This window comes from Anser cygnoides, unplaced genomic scaffold (assembly GCF_040182565.1).
Source record: "Anser cygnoides isolate HZ-2024a breed goose unplaced genomic scaffold, Taihu_goose_T2T_genome scaffold_45_1, whole genome shotgun sequence".
Taxonomy (NCBI): Eukaryota; Metazoa; Chordata; class Aves; order Anseriformes; family Anatidae; genus Anser; species Anser cygnoides.
Genome location: NW_027103069.1, coordinates 261383 through 283898, shown reverse-complemented (window position 1 = coordinate 283898; position 22516 = coordinate 261383). Strand labels below are relative to the sequence as shown.

The following is a 22516-nucleotide window of genomic DNA, read 5'->3' as shown; positions in this document are numbered from 1 at the left end:
TTACAGGTCCTTTTACAACAGGAAAGCCTTAAGCTCATCTCAAATCATACATGGTTGGTTCGAATGAAACCTTAAAAATACCTACCGAAGCTAGAGCAGCGCTCAACTTCATTAGACTAGGCTAGCTTCTCAAAAGATGCCAATCATTAAGGAAAACCAGAATATGTTGACATTCATGCAGCTTCCCTCCCCCCAATCTATTTAAAATAAAAAAACACACCAACAACCTCCACATAAACAATTTGAAAGTATATAGAGAAAATCCTGTACCTCAATTCCTTTACATTGCCTGACACCTTTTTCTTAGGTTGATTTCTCCATATAACTTATGTTCATCCTTTCCAATGGAAATGCCAATTCCTACACGCATATTTACTGGAAAAACTGTCACACTCATTCCCCTAGACAAAAGGGGTGAGTTTGTTTTTCCTATGATTGATTAGAGCTCTGCTAAGGAGGTCACCTCTTACCTCCTTGCTCTTTCCCATTAAATTTTAAGTGTAGCTCCTTGTTATCACAGCAATTACCCCACATAGTTCAAAAAGCAGTAAGTTCTAGAACCACATACCCCCTTCTCCAAGGGAAAGAATCCACTCAGACTGGATGCATCGCATTCATATTTACCAAGTTCTTATGCATTTTTAAAAGTTTTTATTTAGGAAGTGAAACCAAAACTTGTAAGCTATAAATAAAAATGTCAAGATATTACATGAAATACCCAGAGGTTTTTTTTTTTTTAATTCCTCACAAGTACTTCCTATGGAATTCAACATACAACAGGGAAACCAAACAAGTTCTGTAAACAATGGAAAAGTTAGATACTGCCAATTCGTAAGAGTTTCTACACCTCACACAGATTAAAGTTCTGAAAACAACTATGATTCATTCATTAATGGTACACCAACCACCATTTCTAACACTTATTTGCATTAAGAAAACTGTCTAGAACCAGATGTATTTAACCCACTTAACTCAGTGGCATCACAAACTTATACTGTCACCAACATTTTAAAATATGTACTGTACACAGGGCTAAACACTCAAAAAAGGCAGATTTTACACAATGCCTGCATGAATATTTTTGCACTTTTCTCCCAAATAATAAAGATGAACCACTGTTTTCAGTTTCTTTAATTTGAATGAAACAAAACATGCAACTTTATCTATATCAAAGAAACAGAAGAAAAAGCTTAAAAGCAACTATCATTTATGCATTCTCTGGGGGGTGGGTGGAAGAGTGCATCCATTTTAGGTATTACATTATGTACATAAAAAATGTCCACCAAGAATAGGTTCACTAAATTTATTTAAAAAACATTTCTTACAAAAGAGCATTACATTCTGCACACTGCTCTCAAAAGGATGCCAGGGACATGTTGACTACCAGTCTTCTCCCCCCTTCAAAAACAACCAAAACAAAGTAGTCTACATAAAGCAGGGCATTCACAACAGTTACAGAAAAGAGCTTTACATTTTACCACCAACAATGAACAAAAAAAATCCACTCTGCTGCTGTTTCAAAATTTCAAAGTTAATCTCATGTGCCCTTTCCCTCCCCCCAAATATTTGCAAGGAACTAAAACATATTTGGTGAACAGCAGATTCCATTACACCTCAAATGCAGAACACCTATGAAGCAGAGGAATGTTGGCTTTTTAAACAGAAGCAGGTATTTAAAAAAAAATTTAAAAAGGTGCAGGACTCCTTCAGTTCTTCAATAGTCTTAGAAAAACTTTCCAGAATACTGCTTCACACTATAAAAAAGAAAAAATAATCTTGCATTAGAATCCTTCAACATCTGCATACTGCTTCACACTATAAAAGAAAAAGAAAAAAGCATGTATTAGAATGATGGACCATACATCTTGCATTGATATTCACAATGATATTCTTAAAGATTAAACTACAAACTTGTAATGCATTTTGAAGTAAACAATTTAATAAGATTAATGACTAATAATTATAGGTCTATGATTAAACACATTTAAATACTAATCTAAAGCCAAACATTCAAGTTGAACATTAATAAATGCTATGATAACCAACATGTTAATAAAGCAAGATTAAGCAAATTAAATCTGAAGCTGTTAATATTTGCCAGAGAAGACAAAGTAATGCTAATAAGGTGTGAAATGCTGCATAACAGCACCAATTAATTTCAACTTGTCCTGTAGAGGCATAGTCTGTGCCATATGGTAGACTGTGATTTGTTGTCAGTTTAGTTATCTAAAAACAACAAAATCACTAGTCTTCCACACAGAACTAGACCAATGTCCACTGAAGCCTTCTGTGTTTTCTACAGGTTGTATACAATTTATTACAAGTAGGCTTTTTTTTTTGCAGCAATTTCCACCAGAGAAATTAAATGAGTGCTTGGTTAAGGAATTTTCCATCAATATTAGTTTTGAGGGAGTCTTCATTTTAGTTAGAAGAACAGAAAAGAAAGGCAAAACTACCACTAGAAAAAAGTTTAGTTATTTAAATCCTGCCCTTCCAAAAACTATAGCACAGAAGAAGAGCTTTAGAGCAGTAGGATGTAAGTCATCATAAAATTGACAGTAAGGACAGCATTAAGCTTCAACTTGCCTGTTTTGCAGTAAATACTGTGCATTTTGTATCTGGTCCTGTGTTCCTGTAATAGTTATTATTCGATCTTCTGAACCTTCTAGTGGTTCATCAATTTTGATTGAAGCTCCTGACTCATGACGTATTTGTTTGATTCTCTGGCCTCCCTTTCCAATAATAGATCCTGCCAACTAGGAGACAAAAAGCATTCATTTCTTTGTCTAAATTTCTCTGCAAAAACACAGTACTATTATTTGAGTAGCTTCCATCAATTTAGTTTTAAGAGTTGCAATAGAAGCTTACTTTTTTTTTTTACAGCCTGAAGACATCCTCTGCAACATTTATTATATAAACACAGGTGAGAAAGTTGGAAGAACCAGATATCTGTTTGCAAAAACAAGTTATGTAGACTGTCTCTATTACTGGCTATCCATAAGTCAAAATAGTTCAGTGCATCTCTGAAGTGAAGATAAAACAAACATCCTTAAGAATAGGCTTTTGGTGATTTAGGAACAGTTGCTTTATATTAACAAGTACTCATCAAGGATCCCAAATACTTCTGACTTACTTAGTCTGAGAAAAGGCTGTGACTTAAAAAAAACACACAAGTGGAAAGCAAGTCAACTTCACTCACATCTTTTGGAATTGTTACTTGTGTTGTGATGATGGGTCCGCCAAGATCTCCATATGAACCACGGCCCCCTGCATAAGAGTAGTCTAATTTAAACAAATGCATCAAGCCTTTTACTGACTAAATAATGAAGTGCATGTTAAAGTTCTCTATAAAAACTTACCATATCCAGAGCCACCCTCAAACTGTGAAAAAAAAGAGAAAGCAAACCCTTAAATAGCAAATAACCATACTTCATTAATATGCTTTCATCTTAAGTTTTATACCGTTAACTTTGAGCCTATTTTATGCAAAAATCCTAACCTACATCTTTAATCTAAATATCATTGAAGACAAACTGGGGAAGAGGGCAGACCAGAAACAAAAGGGGGGGGTAGGAAGAAGAGAGAAGGATATCTCATGAGAACATCTTAAGCTTACCCTGTCAGCTAAGGAGCTCAGGAGAAATGAAAATCTCCATTTGTGACAAGTTTACCTGATAACTGTCAACCATCCTATTCCATCTACATCTTGAAGAAAAAACAAGTCAACTCTAGAATAGCTTTATAATTGGTCCCTCCATTCAGACTATGCTACAATCTTTTGGTTATTAGAAAGGACAGTCATGACACTAACTACTTCTGTTCTGCTAAAACTACTATATACCAAATCCAAATCATTGCAATGCAGCACTCCTGACTGCTTTTATTTTTGAGAATTTGTAGACTGGTACTTGATATCAAATGCTTATTTGACCAAATGCTTTCTAAATGCACAAACCTCTATTTTAATATCTTCCTGTAAAAGCAGAGTACAGATATGCATGCTTCTCTAGAATTCAACTTATATCACTGAACTACAGAAATGTAGGAAACTTGTGTGAATTACTTGTTTAGAAAGAGTTCTTGCATTACAACTTCAGGAAAAAAAAGACAACACCCAAACAAAGTTATTTACTTACTACCTTTTTGGAGCTACATCAAAATGTAAGCATTCAGAAAAAAACTGTTCATCTGAACAACTGTTTCTAAGCAACTTATGTTGTCTAATCATGTTGCTTAGCAATACGAATCATAATAAAGCATAAAAGAGCTTGTAGGGGAATGCAAAATAGAAAAAAATAAAGAAAAGAACGAAGGACACCTTTCTGAGGCTGATCAGAGCTGCATATTTCCTCTCCCCACCACCCCTATTTCTGCTGATATTTTGCACAGGGAACCCCCTTCTTTGGGTTAAGTCGTTTTAATGACTAATCCTTTCTGCCTCTCCTTTCCTCTCCAGACTACAGAACAGCAAATGAATTTGACAGATGAGCAATTCCATCTGCAGTGTTTATGTAAGCTAGGAACTAACATTTAATATTTGACAGCACCACCATCTTCTAGACAGCATAAACACTTACTGACCCCCCTTTTGAACTCTCCTTTCCAAAACCCCTTCTAAAGCCCCTGAGAGCAAGAAGTTGTTTGATAAACACAAATCAAATGTAATTTTAAGATGTACAGATAGATAATGCCTATAGTTGTGGATAAACTATTAAACAAAGAACTATTCCTTGTTTGAAACAGAAAAAAAAACAGTTAACACACAACATATCCCTAAATACATGCATTTACAGGGTGTTAAAAAGCAGGAGTTACAGTGAAAGCTAGAATTTAACACACTAAAATAGGGTACAAAGCAGCAACACAACAGAAAAGCTCTTTTGACTGTGCTGCTGCACACTTCTATTGTGGAACACTGACTGTACAGAACAAATTGTTAAGAACAAACTGCCAATAACCTGTTAGAAAGACAGCTTTAGAGATTTTCAATATGGGCAAGCTGCCACTGACTACATTCACACTCAAGAAATCGCAGTTATCACTTAACCACTTTATTTAATTGGTTTTCTCAAAAAAATCAACTATTAAACCAGTCAAAAGCACAAATGCACTCACCAGCTCTGGTGGCTGCATGTCCTCACAGGCATCCACATGACACTGCATCATCTTCCAGACAGAAGGAAAAGAATAAATTATTCCAAATTAAGTCCATGTCATAGAGGCTTACGAGTAACTTTGCAAGCAAATACATACATACTGATAGAGAAACATTTTTATGAACCACTTTACTACAAAGATTCAAAAATACATGATACAGACCAGTTACAAAACTCACTCAGTTTTTCTTTCGCTAAAAGGGAACTGTAACTGGTCACACTTGTTTCTTCCCTGTTTTTGTGGTGTAAACAGATTTTGCTCTTACAAAATGTCAGACACCTAAGGGGAGAGTAAAACTACTTTGAACATTTTTTGTTTGCTTTAAAAACACTTGAGTGTTACAGCTGTACTATATACTACAAGATGTTACTCTCAAATACCAAAACCTTCTATTCATCTCATGCATTTCAAAAAGCATTTAATAAGACTAAAACAATTAACTGTCATTGATATGTCAATAGCAGGTCAAGTAGGAAGGACATGGCTTCTAATATTTTAATTCATTTCCATGTATCTCATATAGCCACTAACTAAACTAACAATCTACTGCTACTTAACTTAAAGAAATGTAATTGCCGATATCAGTGATATATAGCATTTATGTGAGAATTTTACAACAAATGCTGAAAAAATAGCAATCAGCAAAATTATGAGAATGTATAGAATTTAGTTTAAATGAACAGCAGATTAAAACAAACATTTGTGCAAGTATTAGGTGCAGTATGTCATATACATAATTACACGTAACATGTATAATTGTATATATACACACAACATACACATATATACACACACACATATACATGTATTGCTATGTTACACAATTTTCTTCTCTACAGACTCATTTGTGCTAGCTATTACTTTTAACCAATAGGAATTAAATAGAAACCAAATGAAACACTGGCTGGAGAAGAAAAAGAACATAGCATTAACAGGAATTTATTTACTTTTGCATATGTATTGTCATTTAGATGTAAATCTTAACCAATGGCAAATTATTCTACCTTTCCCTCACTTTTAAAGGATTGGCCCAGAAAAAAAGTGAAATGCCATTAGTTTCTTTTGGTATTTATATAGATAAATGAGGATTGTCAACCTCTTCACCAATTTTTCCATATGTTCCTTAATGTCAAATCTCTTAAACATGACGTACCTCCATTTTTTTTGTAAGCATATGTACCTTTATTGAAACGCTTACACAAACATGTATGTAACACATACATATCTAAAACATTTTAAAAAATAAAAATCAAGAAGTAGGAATCATTTGAGTGAACAAAACCGGATTAGATGTCTGAACATATAGATCACTTTTAAAGAAATACGTTCTGATTTACTTCTCAATTAATTCCAATTTAAAAATACTTTAGGAATTAGGAAATAATTTAGGAAAAGGTAAGAAGTGACTGGGGGGGATTAAATGACTTTATATATGCTTACCCACCTTATTTGAGGGTGGTCAAACACTAGAGAAGCGGTTGATGCCCCATTCTTATCAGTGTTCAAGAGACATTTGGACAATGCATTCAATAACATGCTTTTAACTTTTCACTAGCCCTGAAGAGGTCAGTCAGTTGGACTAGATGATTTCTGATGGTCCCTTCCAACTGAACTATTCTAAGTACTGACAAATATTTTTGATAGGCTTCTGGTGCCCCAATTTTGACGTTCTTGTAATACATACTTCCAGTTTGTATTACTGGAAGTAACTGCCTCTTCCTCCCAGGAGGAGGCAATGCTTAAAAAGCACCTTTAGGTAGGAGTGGAGAGGAGACGTGAAATAGGCTCTATTCCATTCATTTAAATGAAGGAAAACAAAAAATTAAGAAACTTATCTTAAGAAGGTGCCAAACATATCCAATTTGATTTAAAATTCAACTTAGCAGTAGTCCTGGCTCCCAAGCATTTGAAATTACAGTAGACTTTTCCCCCTCCGATATAGAAATCGGCAGGTTGACAAAGTGATTTGAAAAAGCAATCATCTGCCAGACCAACTAGAGCCCTTTATAAATATTATTTATATTTCCCAACAGACGTGTTAAAATCTGTTAACAAAAGTCTGATTCATACAAACATTAAGAACATTTTTCTGACATTTCCTGTTCTGAATTACAGCCTACAATTCCTATTTCTGACATCCCAATAAAAAAAATCTAAAAGGTTAGTGTAATAAAACCTGCAGGGACTGTGCTCTACTGACTTTCTATACCACTGTTAACAATAGGTAGGAAAACAAAAAGCAAACAAAAAAACATGAAAAATAAACAAGCAGTCAGCAGATCACGCAAGATACCCCTCACACTCCAAAACTTATTCTGGAGGGACCATTTGTATAGACAAAACATTTAGTTAATAACAAAGTTTCAGAAGTATGCATGCCCTGTAAAAATTAAAGTCGTGTTTTTGCAGTGGAAAATTCCACTAACCTTGCATATTCAAAAGTGATTGCACAGGCATAACAGTGGGGGGTATGTTAAGCAGATAAGGGGAGAGTAGAAGATCCCACTGTCATGTTCCCCCCCCCCCCCAAAAAAAGAATAGCTAAGGAAAGTGAGACAAGCAGTTACAGAATCAGCAAAAACAAGAAGCTAAGAAATCACAGGCCCCTCCAGCTCAAAAAAAAAATTAAAGGTTGGTCAAATAGAGCTGTATATACAGGACATAGTAACAAGTGTCAGGTAGGTTGCGTACCTATAGCACTCAGCCAATGAGGAAATTGGAGGAATCAAGCATTGGGTAATAGAGGATATAGGGCTACAATACACTTCCGCTGTGTGCTCATGCTTGCGGGACACCCACCATTGCAATCACAAATAAAGTTACTTCACTGAGATCCTCACCTGAGCCTGTGTTATTGGCTACAGATTGTTTCTCACAGCTCCACACTTACATTTATGGATTCAAGAACAGTTTCTTCAGATAGTGTTAACTATTTACACTTCACAGAACAATATTAATTTTAAACTCCTACCATTCCATCATAACGGTCTCCAGGTCTACCCCTTCTGTCATAAGACATAAGATCTCTAAAATGAGAAAAGCAGAGGCACATAAACTAGTTTATTACATGAGTTATAACATTCTCAAATCTTCATTTTCATTATTTGCACACAACTCAGTTTCACTGCTTTAGCCAAGTTCCAAATGACAAACTAAAGTTATAGAAATACCAACTACAGTCCTGATAGACTGCTCTATTAGGAAAATAATTCAATCCAAATGCTTAATAAATAAAAAAAATTTTAGTGCAATATACTAAATCCTACATAGTCATTACCAACATGGAAGTGTGAAACAATTCCTGGAAACATTAACATAATTCAGCAAATTGTACTCAACCTGAGTTTTTTAGAATGTATTTATACAACTCACCCGCCACGAGGAGGTGGTGGAGGAGGAAGAGGAAGATTACGAGCTCTGCTGCCACCTCTGCCACCACGACCTGGTGGAGGTGGTGGAGGTCCTCTGCGAGGGCTCATATCATCATAGTCTCTTCTTGATGGAGGCATAGGTCGTCCACCACGACCAGGAGGCATTCGATCAAAGCCTCCTCTTCCACGCATTGGAAAGCCAACTGGACGCCCCCTTCTATCATCAAACATCATTGTGAAGCCACCGTAGTCATATGTTTCATCATAGAAATTGGGATCATAAGGCTGGGCCCGTCCTTTAATTGGAGACTAAGACAAACACACACACCAGTTAGCACTGACTGTTACATTTATACATTCTGAATGTATTGTTGATTGCACAATGCTGAAGAGAAAGGCAGAGAAATTGCTGTTAACGATAGGTAGCACATACATTTGTCTCCCTTCCTCCCCAAATTAAAATTTCTTTTAATAATATGCAAATCATGACAAATAGTCCATTGGTATCAAAATTGCTTCTTTCTCCCATAAGATACACCCTAAGTCTAAAAAACAGGAATAATTTCCAACTGTGCTAACAGTCCAACACTTTCTTTACTAATGGAAAAAAGGTACTGAACTCAAAATAAATGGGAAGATAGTTTTCCATCCTAACTTTCATGAATACCAGTGTAAGAATAAAACAAAACATCACCTCAGAAATAAGATCCAAGATAATCTTGATACATTCCACAACCCTATCAGGTTTTCCACCAATAAGCACCACTCTATCAGTGGAATGAGGACAACACTCTTGGAAGAGCTTAATGGTGGTCTGAGTATTCTGTTGAAGAGAAGAAAAAATCTTCAAATGGAAGCATTTTGAACAATTTTATGAACCTATTGAAAAAATGGGTAAGACACTAAAACAGTTTTAAAGAAAGACTCAAACCAGAATATTAGATTTCCAGTAATTAAGTGCATGCTTGCTTCCAAGTTCTTACAACAAATTTAATCTTAGAATATTAATCTTTGGGTTGACAGCTGGAGATGTTCAGCCTGGAGAAGAGGCGGCTTCAGGGAGACCTCATTGCAGCCTTTCAATACTTAAATGGATCTTATAAAAAAGATTGAGAAGGACTCTTTACTCGGGTAGATAATGATAGGAGACAAGAGGGAATGGTCTTAAACTAAAAGAGACATTAGGAGGAAATTCTTCACTGTAAGGGTAGTGAGGCACTGGAACAGGTTGCCCAGAGAAGTAGTAGATGCCCCATTCCTGGAGATGTTCAAGACCAGGCTTGATGGGGCCTCGGCCAGCCTGATCTAGTGGATGGCATCCCTCTCTGTGGCATTGGGGTTGGAGTTACATGATCTTTAAGGTCCCTTCCAACCCAAGCCATTCTATGATATATTTTATTATTTTTTTTTTTTTAAGACCTGCAATGACGACATTTTGTATGAAATTCTAGTGAAGAGGAAAACAGTTTAAATCTTTCAATTATAGCTCATCCACACAGTCATTTAATTGAATATTAGCAAAATGACCATATATCTATTGTAAGCTTACAGGTTATAATAACCATCAAAACAAAAACATGCTTTGGACACCAGACAGCGTTGTTGCCAGGATTACGTCTAGTTATCTTGCTGTCCTCAATCCACACAAACAGATAGCAGCTTACTATTGAACTGACCTGGAATTGCCTTTGACACAATGCCAGGAAAGGACAGAAAACAATTCTCTAGGTTCATAGGGACCACTAGCTTTTTAGAACAAAGCCCCATTCCTTCACAAGGTATGGTCCTTCACAAAGGAAGTAGCAGTCTTCAAGGAAGTAGAACTTAAACCACACCTCATACTGTCCTTTTATAGTAATACTCAAACAACATAATTTTTTTTGTGGAGATGCATCTACAATAAGCCATTTTGCATGTCCAACACCACCAATAAATATAGTCTATCCAACAATTCATTCCAGAAAGGAGTGATGAATGCTATTTTTACTTTAAAATATTCTTTATTTATAAAGGTTACTCTACTGCTAACATGCCTAAAAGCTTGATAAGAAGTCCTATGCTCTATCACCAACAGCTACTTCATTTCTGATGGTTTGCAAGAAATTTCCAGAAGTTACCCAGATTGATCTTGGAACACAGAAATCACGTATTGAATGCGTTTGAATGAATTACTGCACAAAAGATACTTTCTCTGTTTATGAGCATAAAACACTATTTTGTTTTTAGAATAAAAACAGAATCTGAAAAGAATAGATAACAGTACCTCTCTGAGTTCTTTGATTTTAGCACCCTTGACACCAATGATTCCTCCTGCCAGACTTTGGTGAATTAGAAGTCTTAATTCACAGTCAAAGTCGCTACCTTTGTAGTGTTGATACTGTAAGAAAGACACATACAAGGAAAGAATAAAATATTAGTCATGGGGGAAAATAACGACAAAAATACATATTTTTTGGTTTTCTCCTACAAATACCATATGACTTAATTTGTTGCTCAACTGTGATGTTGTATTTGCTATGATAGAATCACACCTATGTTGAGGCAAAGCAGAATAAGGAAAGTGGATGAGGAAGACTTATTTGACATCACTTTATGTTTTTTATTACACTTTTATAAAATTTTAAGATATCTATCAAACAGCACGACACACTTACAAAGCCAAGGCAGGATGGAAATTACAATACAACTACTTGAAACTAGGGGCTAAACAAATCAGGAGACAGGTGTTTTGAAGGGGAGGAGGCTGTTCTAAATATTAATTTTGTAAGAGACTGTCCTCTACAAAAAAAGCCAACATAGCTTGAGAGCTATAGATCTCCTCTCAAAAAAAGGCTTTTTAAATTTTAATTTAATAAAAACTAGCACAATTATCTAGAATCATATTGTTTTAAAATCTAAACTTATACCTATGAAGAAGAAACAAATTTAAGAGACATACCTCTTCTAAAGTAGGGATAATCTTCTTCAAGATTTCTCCAATTGTTTCTGTATCTGCACTTATACTCAAGATGCTGTCAGAAGCCAGTGTTAGAAAATATGGAGAGTGTGTAAAAACAAGTAGTAGACATAAGTTTCATACTCATAATTATACAAAACTAAAAAGACTGACTACACAGAAGAACATACAATTAATATTTCCCATTTAAAGTAAACCTGTTCACTGAATTTACAGCACAAGCATTTTGGTTTATGCCCAATATATATGCATAATAAATTTAAGAGTAGGTAGGTCTTAGAGTAAGTGAGAATGAGCAAGTGAAAACTTTTGGCAGGACTCAAATTAAGCAGGCAAGAAATCCCCGCAGAACTTAGAAGTAAAAGTGAACACTCATGTTCCCCACCACCACTAATTTAGGTTACCCTCGCTATTACATTGTTAAAACTGGCACACCTTCTTGTAGAAAAAGTGTGGATGTGCAAGTGGTCAATGTTATATCTGGAGTGAGGTTGTGAGACCAGTTAGAAGTTAGATTACTAATTAGCTCTGCAAGAATAGAAATACAAATAAAAGACAAAACCAAAACAAACAAAAATGTAACACAAACGAGAATTGAAGAAAAGTGAACCGGAGTTAGCATTTCATTGTAAGTAATTATAAACAGACAATGTTGGGGGGAGCAAGGTAGGCCACAAAGACAGAGCAAGAGACTCTTGAAGCATTTTGATTTATAATGCAGTGATTATGCAACACTTGAAACTATGCTCCTTCCATCAAAATAAAATTAGTATATTGCTTGGGTGGGCAACTCATGTAAAAGTTCAGTGACAAAAAGACTTAATGGGGAAAATAAGACAGAAAGCTTGAAAACAATACACCATCTCTAAGGGGATACTATTTAATTATATAAAAGGCAAGTAATAAAATACATTTCTCTCTTTCTAATCAGGCAGTGAGGCATAAACTGTTGGGACATACCGCTCAGGGCCACTGCTGTCTGGGACTGAAACACTTGCATTGTACTGCATTGGTCATTGGCGTTCGTGGACGTTGGCATTGGGCACGGGTATTCAATCAGGAGTTGTCAAGTATAGTACCCGTTTGGCAACGAGCACATTTTTGGGCATAGCCAACCAGGGTTTTCACATGGGCGTTCAGGGGCGGATGGGCCAATGTCATGGTGGGCAACGCAGGGGCAAGACGATCCAGTACATGGGCAACGGAGATATATGGCCAAAAAAACAAGGAGAGGGAAAAGGGGGAAAAGCAATACATTTTAATTTAATACAAACTATACTTATTCTCAATTAATGAAACAAATTTAAGTTGTTCTGAAGACTAACACAATAACGGATTGCTACACTGACTGCAGCTTAACAGCATGGATCTTAATGAGCTATCTTACCTGACTAAACTACTTTTTACATATAAGGTTTCAGTAGCAGGCTGGCTCATGAGGGTAGACAAAACTTGAGCTCCATATTACTAAAACCATGGGCAAATGGGGAAAGTTAACTTAGATTGGTCTGAAATGCTATCTTGACTTATTTGATGTAATTATCTACTTTGAAGCAAAGAAATAAGAACACCAGCTGCTAAAGTTACTGAGTGTGTGTATAATGCCTGACCACTTCAACTTAATCCTCAATTCTCGTTGCTATAGGTCATGAACTTAGTTGAAACTGATTCTGCAATGATATATTACCAAATATTGTGTTGAACACAGTCTTGCTTGAAAAAAATTGCTGGAATTGTAGCTTATGCTAAGTACAGGAGCATAAACAGAATTCAAGAAACATTGCCAAGTCTTATAAATACATTAACACTAAACATATATTTAGTCACAAATCACCCCACTATAAAATGTGAATAGGTAAATAAGTCATGACCATTTAAAAATGCTTCAAACAGTATGAAGTGTTTCTTTACTATCTTATTCCCATATTTAAATCATGCAACTTTAACATTCATGTTTTTGTGCTTCACATCCAAGCTGTTAAAATAAGAACAGATGGACCATTACTTTTTCCCCCTCCCCAAAGTAAGTTAAAGCATTCCTCTATCATTGGGTTAAGCCAGCCACCTGCAATGGTTTTCCATAGTTTTACAATTTATTCGCACATGGAAAAGGTAAAGTTAAGGGTTTTAACATCTTTAACTGGAAATTATGATTAATTCACTTGAAATGCATAACTTAGAGGAAACCTGACTGAAAGCAGAGTTTAATATAAACCTCTCTTCCCACATGACTCAAGCTGGGTTTTAATGACAATGCAAACCAAAGAGCTTGTTATCTCCTCTAACATTCAAACAGCTTATAATTAGCCTATCGATGACTAGAGCTCAATTTCTAAAAATGCAAATAATCAAGTTTTCAGTGTAGTGCTCTGAAAGAATTGGTGCTAAATTAATTCAAACTCATACATACTCACGTCTGTACGAAGTGCCTTAATATTTTTGCCACCTTTTCCAATCACTGCTCCAGCATTCTGGAAAGTAGTTTTCAGAAATTATGTTATGCCAGTACTGCATAGGGTATGTTTTTGAACCAACACTAACAACAGTGCATCTATTCCTGCATTACCCTGTGGGATAGGGCTTGTTTTGCTTTTGATAAATTCAAATTAAATTGAAACATACTGACAGTTTGTGTGCATGCATGAGAACAGCTCTGATGACTGAACTTAGGAAAGAAAAATATTCAAATTTTGCAAGTAATATTGTTTTAACACAAGCAGAACTGCTTAAATCTTTAAGTTTGTAATTAAAATCATCTCATAGTTAGAGTACGACTGAAAGAGATACCTTATGGTGTTCTATGCATCTTATGCAAGTTCGTGATTTTCCTATTTTATTCAAATTTTTTAAAAGAAGCGTTTACAAATTTCACTTTCACACTCCAAATGCATGATTATTTACCTAACTCAGACAGCTCGCACAAGTATGGTGTGAAGAACGTAAAACCAATAGAAACAATTGTTAACCTCCAGTTGCTAAAAATCAACAACAGGAATAAACTGGCATGTAATCAAGGGTAGTTGCAAAACCTGCCATTTTTTTTTTTTAAAAAACAGTTCATACACAATGCTAACAGCACACAAATATTTTGCAAGTTGCATGGAGTGCTATCATAAATGCCATGCAGAGTTAAGGTAACATTCCCTCAAGCCAACACGAGAGACTGAGTTACTTCAGACTATGCAAACATCTGTAATGACTGGAAACACTAGAGGAGTTTCATAAATAGCAACTTTAGTGTCACAATTTATACTAGCCAATGAAGCAACTGCAATCCCTGAAGCATTACTCTCATCTTTTTTCCTATTGATATATACAGATTTACTAAGTCTGTTTGAATGAATTACTAAAATCCTGACAAAGTCCTCGCCTTGCCTCATTTGGTTGATTTACAGTCATTAGCTGATCATTCTCTAAACCGCTTGCTTTCTGAAGTCTACTGAACAGTCATTCCCCTCAAAACAATGGTATTCCCTTTAACATAAGAAAAAATGGCTTATAATTTCTATTGCCCTATTTTTCAATTTTTTTTAATTCAAAATAAGTCCCATAGATTAAAAAACTTATCCTTGAAAAAAATGTATTGAAGGTAATTCCATTGCAATAGCCTTCTGCTATCATTTGTGCACACTTACAAATATTCCTAATAAGTTACATTAAATGAATCACACATTCTTACTAAACATACACCACAAAATACACTGTGACACCACTGTCTTAAGCAATGCTATAAACATGAACACAGCAATACTGAAAAAACATACTTTGCTTTGAAGCAGGATGCGTAATTCAACCATCTCATCTGTATTCCGAGATCTTTTGAAGGCCTGTTCTTCTTCCATATCTTCTGCAGGACGTTTGCCTATAGACAGGTCCGGGAACACCACAAACATATTTAACTTTCTAAGTCACAATACCATGGTACGTACATCAAGCTTATACACTATATTCCTAATGAAGCATTCTTTTCCTATTAGCCCAATGCTAACTTCAAACATCTACACTCAAAGAAACAGGTTTTTACTTCATCAGACTATATATGAATTAATTACTGAAGACCCATTCCAGATCTATGAACTACAGTTGAAATGAGAATTTCAGTCTTAGTGACAAATTTACAGCACTTTGTTTAAAGCAGTACCGCATCAACTACCAAGTATTTCTTTTAAAATTTACAATTGTGAAAATCTTAAAGGAAGAAAGTTAGAAGCAGTTTGTCCAATACTGAAATATTGGTATAACAATAGAAAAGCAGTATTTAAAATATTTTAGAGTTGGCATGAATCAACTCAATGCTAATGCCCTAACTTCTTCACTAATCAAGTCCAAAAAGTTTTTCATAAAGCTAATACTCAGGTATTACACATTTTTATATATTCACACATTTGTTCAATATAATAAATAAAATGTAAAATATGGTAATAGATGTCTGACGTGATCATGCTGTCCAAAGATTACTGAATATTTAGCTGTTTTCAACTCTTTAGCTATAACTTTTAGTTACTTATGCCATGCCTAAAGAAACCCCATGCTTTCATGATACAAAAACTATGTATAGCCATATTGAATACTTAAAAGATTAAACGCAAAAATACTACTGATACAAACATATTCAATACAGTTAAAACATTCCAAAGTAACTGGAAACACAGACTTAAGAAGTTTCTCTTTCTCCAAAATAAATAAGTAAACAGCCCATTACAAAATTACCATTTGTCTCTGTGTTGGTAAAGGTCTCTTCCTGCTGTTCAGTCTCCATTACCTTTTATTCTTAGATGGTCAAATAAAACCTGTTGTAGAATAAAAAAACTAGTACATCTATTTCGTAAAAAAGCAAACCAAACCATACATTGTATTAAAAGGAAAAACTAAAAAAAGATACCTGCTTTTAGAACTTACTGGTTTTTATATATGTTTGTAGAGCAAAATACAAGCGTTCTGGACAGGATCAAAACCCAACAGCCTACTGCTTCAAAAGCCTATGAAAAAAGCATAGATCAGCCATGGCTCTGTTCACTTACAGCTCTGATTCCCACTACAACCAAAAGCAGGGGTTTGACCTGAGTTTTTTGGTGCAAAGCTTTTCTTTATGAGTAAGGAAAACATAACGAGGGCAAACACATCACTAAGAAAAGAAACAATACTAAAGTCTGTAAACTCAGACTGAACAACTCTGGACTTGCTCAGTTTCCAGACATTTGCTAGTTTTAAGAAATCACATTTACTGATAATGATTTTCAGATATCTAAAGTGATTAAGTATTCAGTTGCTATTGTCAGTATATTATAATACATACTTTTTAAAAAAAAACACTGCAGTTACGTACAAGACTCTGCAAGCATGCACCAAGAATCTCAAAGTAGCTAAACTCTTTTGATTTTGTGAAACAGGTACTTCATTTGTGATTTATTTTTGTTAAGTCCACATGAGAATACTTGTAAGACACATCAGAAGCCCATGCAGAACAATTTGACAACATATTCTCTTTAAAAAGGCATTCGTGCAGCCAAACAAAAAATGCTATTTTTTCCCCCTCTGGATTTTAGTTATCAATTTCCATGGCCTGAACAAATAGTTGACACTCACATATCCACAAAGAAAAAACGATCCATTTCACTTAAAAACATCCTTGTAACAGTTACCCTGTTTATGCAGGTTAACAGCAGACATGCACTCTTCTACAACCAACCAGGGCTGAGACCACCCTCCCAGCACATACTAGTATTTCCAGGCACCTAATGTTAACTATCTGGACAAGTGTTGCTTTCTTTAAGAAAAAAAAGTCAAGTCTCAAACAAATGCTGCCAAACAGCCAGGAGGGGATTTCACCAGGTTCAAATAAGCTAGCCCTTTCAGACACTGGTTATTCCATCACCAACCATCACAAAAATTTTAGGGCTGCAGGGGAATAAGCATAATATGTTGTTCAAGGTAACGTGCTTTCAACTAGTTACTGTGCTCTGCTGTCTAAATCGAGTTTGCAGGATTAAATTGACCAATGTAAATTTATTTATTTATTTTTAAGATATCGAGAGGATAAAATGGTTACTAAAGGAGAAAGACGTCACCATCGCCCACAGACACGAGAAAAGAGCTGGAAGATGCCAGTGCGTCTCTACCCCACTCCCTCCGGGAGGGACGGCCTTGCCGGACCCTCCCCCCTCCCTTCTGTAGTCCGGGAGGGAACCGCGCTATGGACTGCTCTACTGCCTGTTCGGGCCAATGTTCGCCTTCGCACAGCCCGCCCGCCGCCATGGAACGCTCACGAGCCCAACTTGCTCCCAGGCGGGGGGAAGAGGCGGCGTTACATAACCCCCGCAGCCCGAATCCCACCTCCCCAGGAGCGGCGATAAGCAGAAATGGCGGCCACTGTAATGGCGTCTAGCCGGTGCTAGGCGGAGCCAGAACCCGATAAACCATCACCACGCGGTCACAAGACTTCTACCATTCTGCCCAGGGAGATGCACAAAGGAGGCGCCCAGAGGCCCGAACCCAAGCGGGACCGACAGAGCGTAGCAGTTCCACCACGAGAAAAGCTCCACCACTGCCGTGATCACACCCGAAGGAAGCCGTCCCCGCTGCAGAGCACCCCCCAATCGATCTCGCACAGTCGCTTCCATACAGGCCGCAGTCGAGAACGCCCTCCCCACCTCTTCCCATCTGCCCACCATAATCCCCAACAATTTGCCCCAGGCACAGAGCTACCCAAGGTAGGCGTAGGAAGACGACAGCCGCTCCGCTGGCCTTAGCACGCACCCGCTAGCGCTGCCGGCCTCCACCGTACAGGCACTCCGGGAGCCGCGCCTGCTAGGCCACTGTGCCTACACCAAGGCCACTGAAGCGCGGCGGCTGCCTGCAGCGATAGAGATCACCTTTCTCGCCCTTCCCTCAGAATAGGTGGATCCCTGTGGGTCCACAGGTAGCCCAAGCCACTCCTTATTTCCTAAGGAAGCATAACCCCCGACTCCCTCCTTGTTCATACAGCAGTCCCCAGGCCTACCCAAATCCACTGCCCTGCCAAAAGGAAATAGCACTGCCTTGTCTCTCTCCTTACAGGAACGGACAAAAATTCCGAGGCTCGGCGGAGACTTAGACCTCCCACATCGTTGCGTCACATAGCAGCGTTGAGGTGAGCGATCACAGCCCCACTCCGCTCAGCCACCCCTCTCCCTAGCACGCGCAATACCCCCTCCCCACCTTCATCAGCTACCTACACGAGTCCCGCATATTTGTGCCCACCACGTACGTGAAAGATGAGCAACCTTCACCACTAACACGCACACATCCACCAGCACTGCGCAGACGACTAACCCAGTCGCCTTCCCCCCCCCCCCCCATCGCTGAGGACTCTCCGCGGCCCCATTAGGTAAGACAATTGTCTGTCAGGGTGAATGGTGGCCTCCACTTGGCCCCACCCTCCGTGTGGACCACAGCGACACAGGCCTGGGTATCATGAGGAGATAGGCGCACTTCAGCCCGTACCGCTGCGGCATGCCTAGGTTGTTATTACCTGCCTGACAGGAACCACAATAAAAGCAGCAACAATGGCGGAGACAACAGAAAGCGGTAAAGAAGAGCGAGAGCAATCTCAGTTGTGGGGGGAAAAATGGCGTCCGTGAAAACTCCACCTTGTGGTCGTCCCCTACCGCCGGGAGAGGGGATTGGCTTCTTGCGACTATTTAAAGGCGCGCGTGGCTCCACGCTTCCTATTGGCTGTCGAGGCGCGCGGGCTTTTTGGGGGTTGTGCACAAAGGGCAGATATATTCTCTTCTCTCCTCTTTCGCCCACCCGTAACTTGAGAAGTTGGGTTGCCTTGCTAGTACTGCCTGCTCGTTAGGCTCTACCCCTGCCCTGGATAATTCAATTGAGTGGCTCAGTTGAGGGTAGGGTGAAGGGGGGATGGGCTTAGCCTCTTTCGGGACCAGGGAGTTATCTTTCCAATCTGTTGCGGTTTAACCCGGCAAACAGCTAAGTATCACACAGTCGTTCGTTCACCCCGCCCCCTCACAGTGGGATGGGGAAGAGAATCGGAGGAAAAAAGTAGAACTCGTGGGTTGAGATAAAGATAGTTTAATAGGACAGAAAAGGAAGGTAAAATAATAATAATTATATATACATACAAAGCAAGTGATACACAATGCAATTGCTCACCAACCACTGATAGATGCCCATCCCATTCCCGAGCAGCGGCCGCTTCACCGGTCAGCCCTCCCAGTTTTTATTGTTCCGTGTGATGTCATTATGTTGTGGACTATCCCTTTGGCCAGTTCGGGTCAGCTGTCCTGGGTCTGTCCCCTCCCAACTTCTTGTGCACCCCCAGCCTCCTCGCTAGCAGGACAGCATGAGAAGCTGAAAAGTCCTTGGCTTAGTGTAAGCACTGCTCTGCAACAACTAAAACATCAGCGTGCTATCAGCCTTATTTTTCTCCTAAATCCAAAACATGGCACATACCAGCCCCTATGAAGAAAATTAATTCTGTCCCAGCCAAAACCAGGACACTGTGCCTGATGTACTGAGGATGGGAAAGATGAAGACAGTACACTTAATTTTCACAGTGTGAGAAAAATCTCAATAATTTTCTTCAGACAGTATCTTCTGTGAAGCTATTTTATTCGCGATTGCAATGGCGGGCGTCCTGCCAATTAGGAGCGCATTTTAGTAAACATATCATAACCTTCTACTCCCTATTACCCGACGCCTGATCACCTCCCCTGTTTCCTCATTGGCTGAGTACTACAGGTTCACAAGCTACTCGATGCTCCTCTATACCATATATGTATTTTTTTTTGATCAACCCTTTAATTTCTCCTTTTTCCTTTTTTTTCCTCCTTTTGTATGTTTAGAGAACTTGTGATCTTTGTTTTTTTTACTGTTCTCACACTGCTCATCCTGTTATTCTCAAGCTTCTACCTTATTTTGGAACAGTGAGGCCTTCTACTGTCCACTTATCTACTTAGCATTTCTCCTTATTATGACTACACAACTACCTTGGAATACAGAAAAGTAATTCTCTACTGCAAAAACACAACTTCGTTTCTCACAGTATGATCCGTCATTTTTAGAAATCTAGAGAATCCAGACACAGTTGCTGCTGGAAATAGCAATCAGGGACAAGGCCTTTTCAGTCTTTCTAGGCATCTGGGTGCAAATCCAACAATTATTTCAAGATAGAACTCGAGAGATGTTCTGGATTAACTGGAAATGCTGATTTTTCCCTCCATCCTATCACTAATCCATTGAGAACAGGTATTACTAAGATAAACTTAAAATACATCATTTCTATATATATATATATACACCCCTATAATAATTAAGAAATAATAATTAAGAAAAACAATAAAAATCACAAACTAATAAGGATTCTTCTGGTGGAGATTAAATACCCCCCTTTCTCCCACTTCCAGGGAGTGTTCCCTGGAAACACTCCGGTTCTGTGTAATTCAATCCCTTTTACTCATTAATTCATTAAGAATTCTTCTAAGGAGAAGTTAAAGGTTTACAATAGATAGTTTTAACAGTATTAACCTTAAAAGTCTTTGTTAATGCAGTCTCTCTGGTATCAGGGTTAACTGATGCTTTTACCCAGGTATGACTCCACCCTTTCTCAGCCGTTCTTCCTGCCGTCTCAGTAGTCAGGAGCACTTGGAACGGTCAGTCCCACTCAGGTTGCAGCTTCGATTTTCTCCATGTTTGCATCAGAACCCAAACTCCTGCTTGGAATGGATAGATCAGGGCTTCCAATGGTGGGATATGAGCTAATGATCCACGGGTCCTGAGAGATGACAAAGAGTATGACAGCCCGAGTATATAGTTGTTAAGTGTCCTGGTTTCACCTAGGATAGATTTATTTTTCCTCCTAGTAGCTGGTAGGGGGCTGGTAGGTAGCTGGTAGGGTAGTAGCTGGTAGCTGGCTAGGGGGGATGGTGAACGAACGGCTGTGTGGTGCTTAGCTGCCGGTCGGGTTAAACCACAACAGTCCTTTTGGCTCCCAACATGGGGCCTCGAAGGGTTGAGATAACGACAGATCTGACCAGAGTGTGTTAAACGAAAAATTGGTATCAGTATTGGACCTGCTTAATAGTTCCTTGTCACGAAGTTAATTGCTTTCATCTCAGGTCTGCTGTGCCTTGAACGATAGTTCTTCAAGATTTTGAATATCCTTGGGATGCTCAGACCAGCATGTTGTTATTGTTATGTCTCCTGAATGTGCTTCATATTTTATTTAAGGTTAAACAACTACTTAGGAATCTCATCCAGAGATCTGTCCTGAGGCAGGATGGTTATGAGTGGCAGGGACTGTGGGAGGGTATGGGCAGGTATCTAGAGCAGTGGGCACCTCCAGTGCTTTGGAAATTCACCCCTGAACAACTGCAAAATCCTAAAAAACTGGTAGAATGCTTGAAAAAGGTGTGTCATCACTCTGGCAATTCCAAAGAGACGCAAATCACTGAAGCATGCTGGGGTCTGGCCTATGCCTATTGAGCTGCAATCGATGCTACTATAAACCTAGTGACATACCCTGCGGCCACTCCAAGTCCTGTGACAGGCCCAATGGTAACTCTAACCCCTGCAGCCACTCCAACCCCTACGCTGGACCCTGCAGCCTCTCCAGCCCCTGCAGCCTCTCCAGCTCCTGTGGCCACTCCAGCCCCTGCGGCCATTCCAACCCCTGTGATGGGCCCAGTGGTCATTCCAGCTCCTGTGACGGGCCCAGCGGTTGTTCCAACACCTATGACAGGCCCAGCGGTCGTTCCAGCTCCTGTGACAGGCCCAGCAGTTGTTCCAACCCCTGTGGCAGGCCCTGTGGCTGGGTCAGAGAAACGAGCTGTAGCAGTGTAAGTTGCCCCTGTAGGCAAGGTGAAAAAAGGTTTAGGGAGTCAGATCGTTTAGAACACAGAGAAGCTCCTGCTAAGACTAAGCATGGAGAAGACGAGGCCGGCCCATCAGAGGAACAGGAGGATGAAGATGAAGATGTCACAAAACCAGCAGTAACTACCCAAACCCTATACCAGCGTGAGCTACGAGATGTGCG

At 38.5% G+C, this 22516-nt stretch overlaps 1 protein-coding gene across 10 annotated transcripts; it reads right to left on the bottom strand.

The window, feature by feature from the left end:
* Window positions 1-1288: 1288 nt before the first annotated feature.
* On the bottom strand, window positions 1289-19704 carry LOC136786336 (heterogeneous nuclear ribonucleoprotein K). 10 transcript variants are annotated; one of them, XM_066989492.1, is made up of 16 exons: window positions 19636-19681; window positions 16384-16463; window positions 16195-16274; window positions 15249-15346; window positions 13899-13955; window positions 12445-12488; window positions 11467-11539; window positions 10792-10905; window positions 9223-9351; window positions 8530-8837; window positions 8129-8183; window positions 5116-5166; window positions 3360-3381; window positions 3200-3282; window positions 2587-2756; window positions 1289-1815 (listed from the first exon to the last, which is right to left on the bottom strand). In XM_066989492.1, the coding sequence occupies exons 3-16, from the start codon at window positions 16241-16243 to the stop codon at window positions 1782-1784; spliced, it is 1287 nt and encodes a 428-aa protein (XP_066845593.1). In that variant the 5' UTR covers window positions 16244-16274; window positions 16384-16463; window positions 19636-19681; the 3' UTR covers window positions 1289-1781. The 10 variants fall into 10 exon arrangements, with proteins under 10 accessions (XP_066845593.1, XP_066845590.1, XP_066845598.1 ...); XM_066989489.1 differs by lacking the exon at window positions 19636-19681 and adding an exon at window positions 18995-19129; XM_066989497.1 differs by lacking the exon at window positions 19636-19681 and adding an exon at window positions 18995-19129 and having other exon boundaries at window positions 1289-1754.
* Window positions 19705-22516: the final 2812 nt, after the last annotated feature.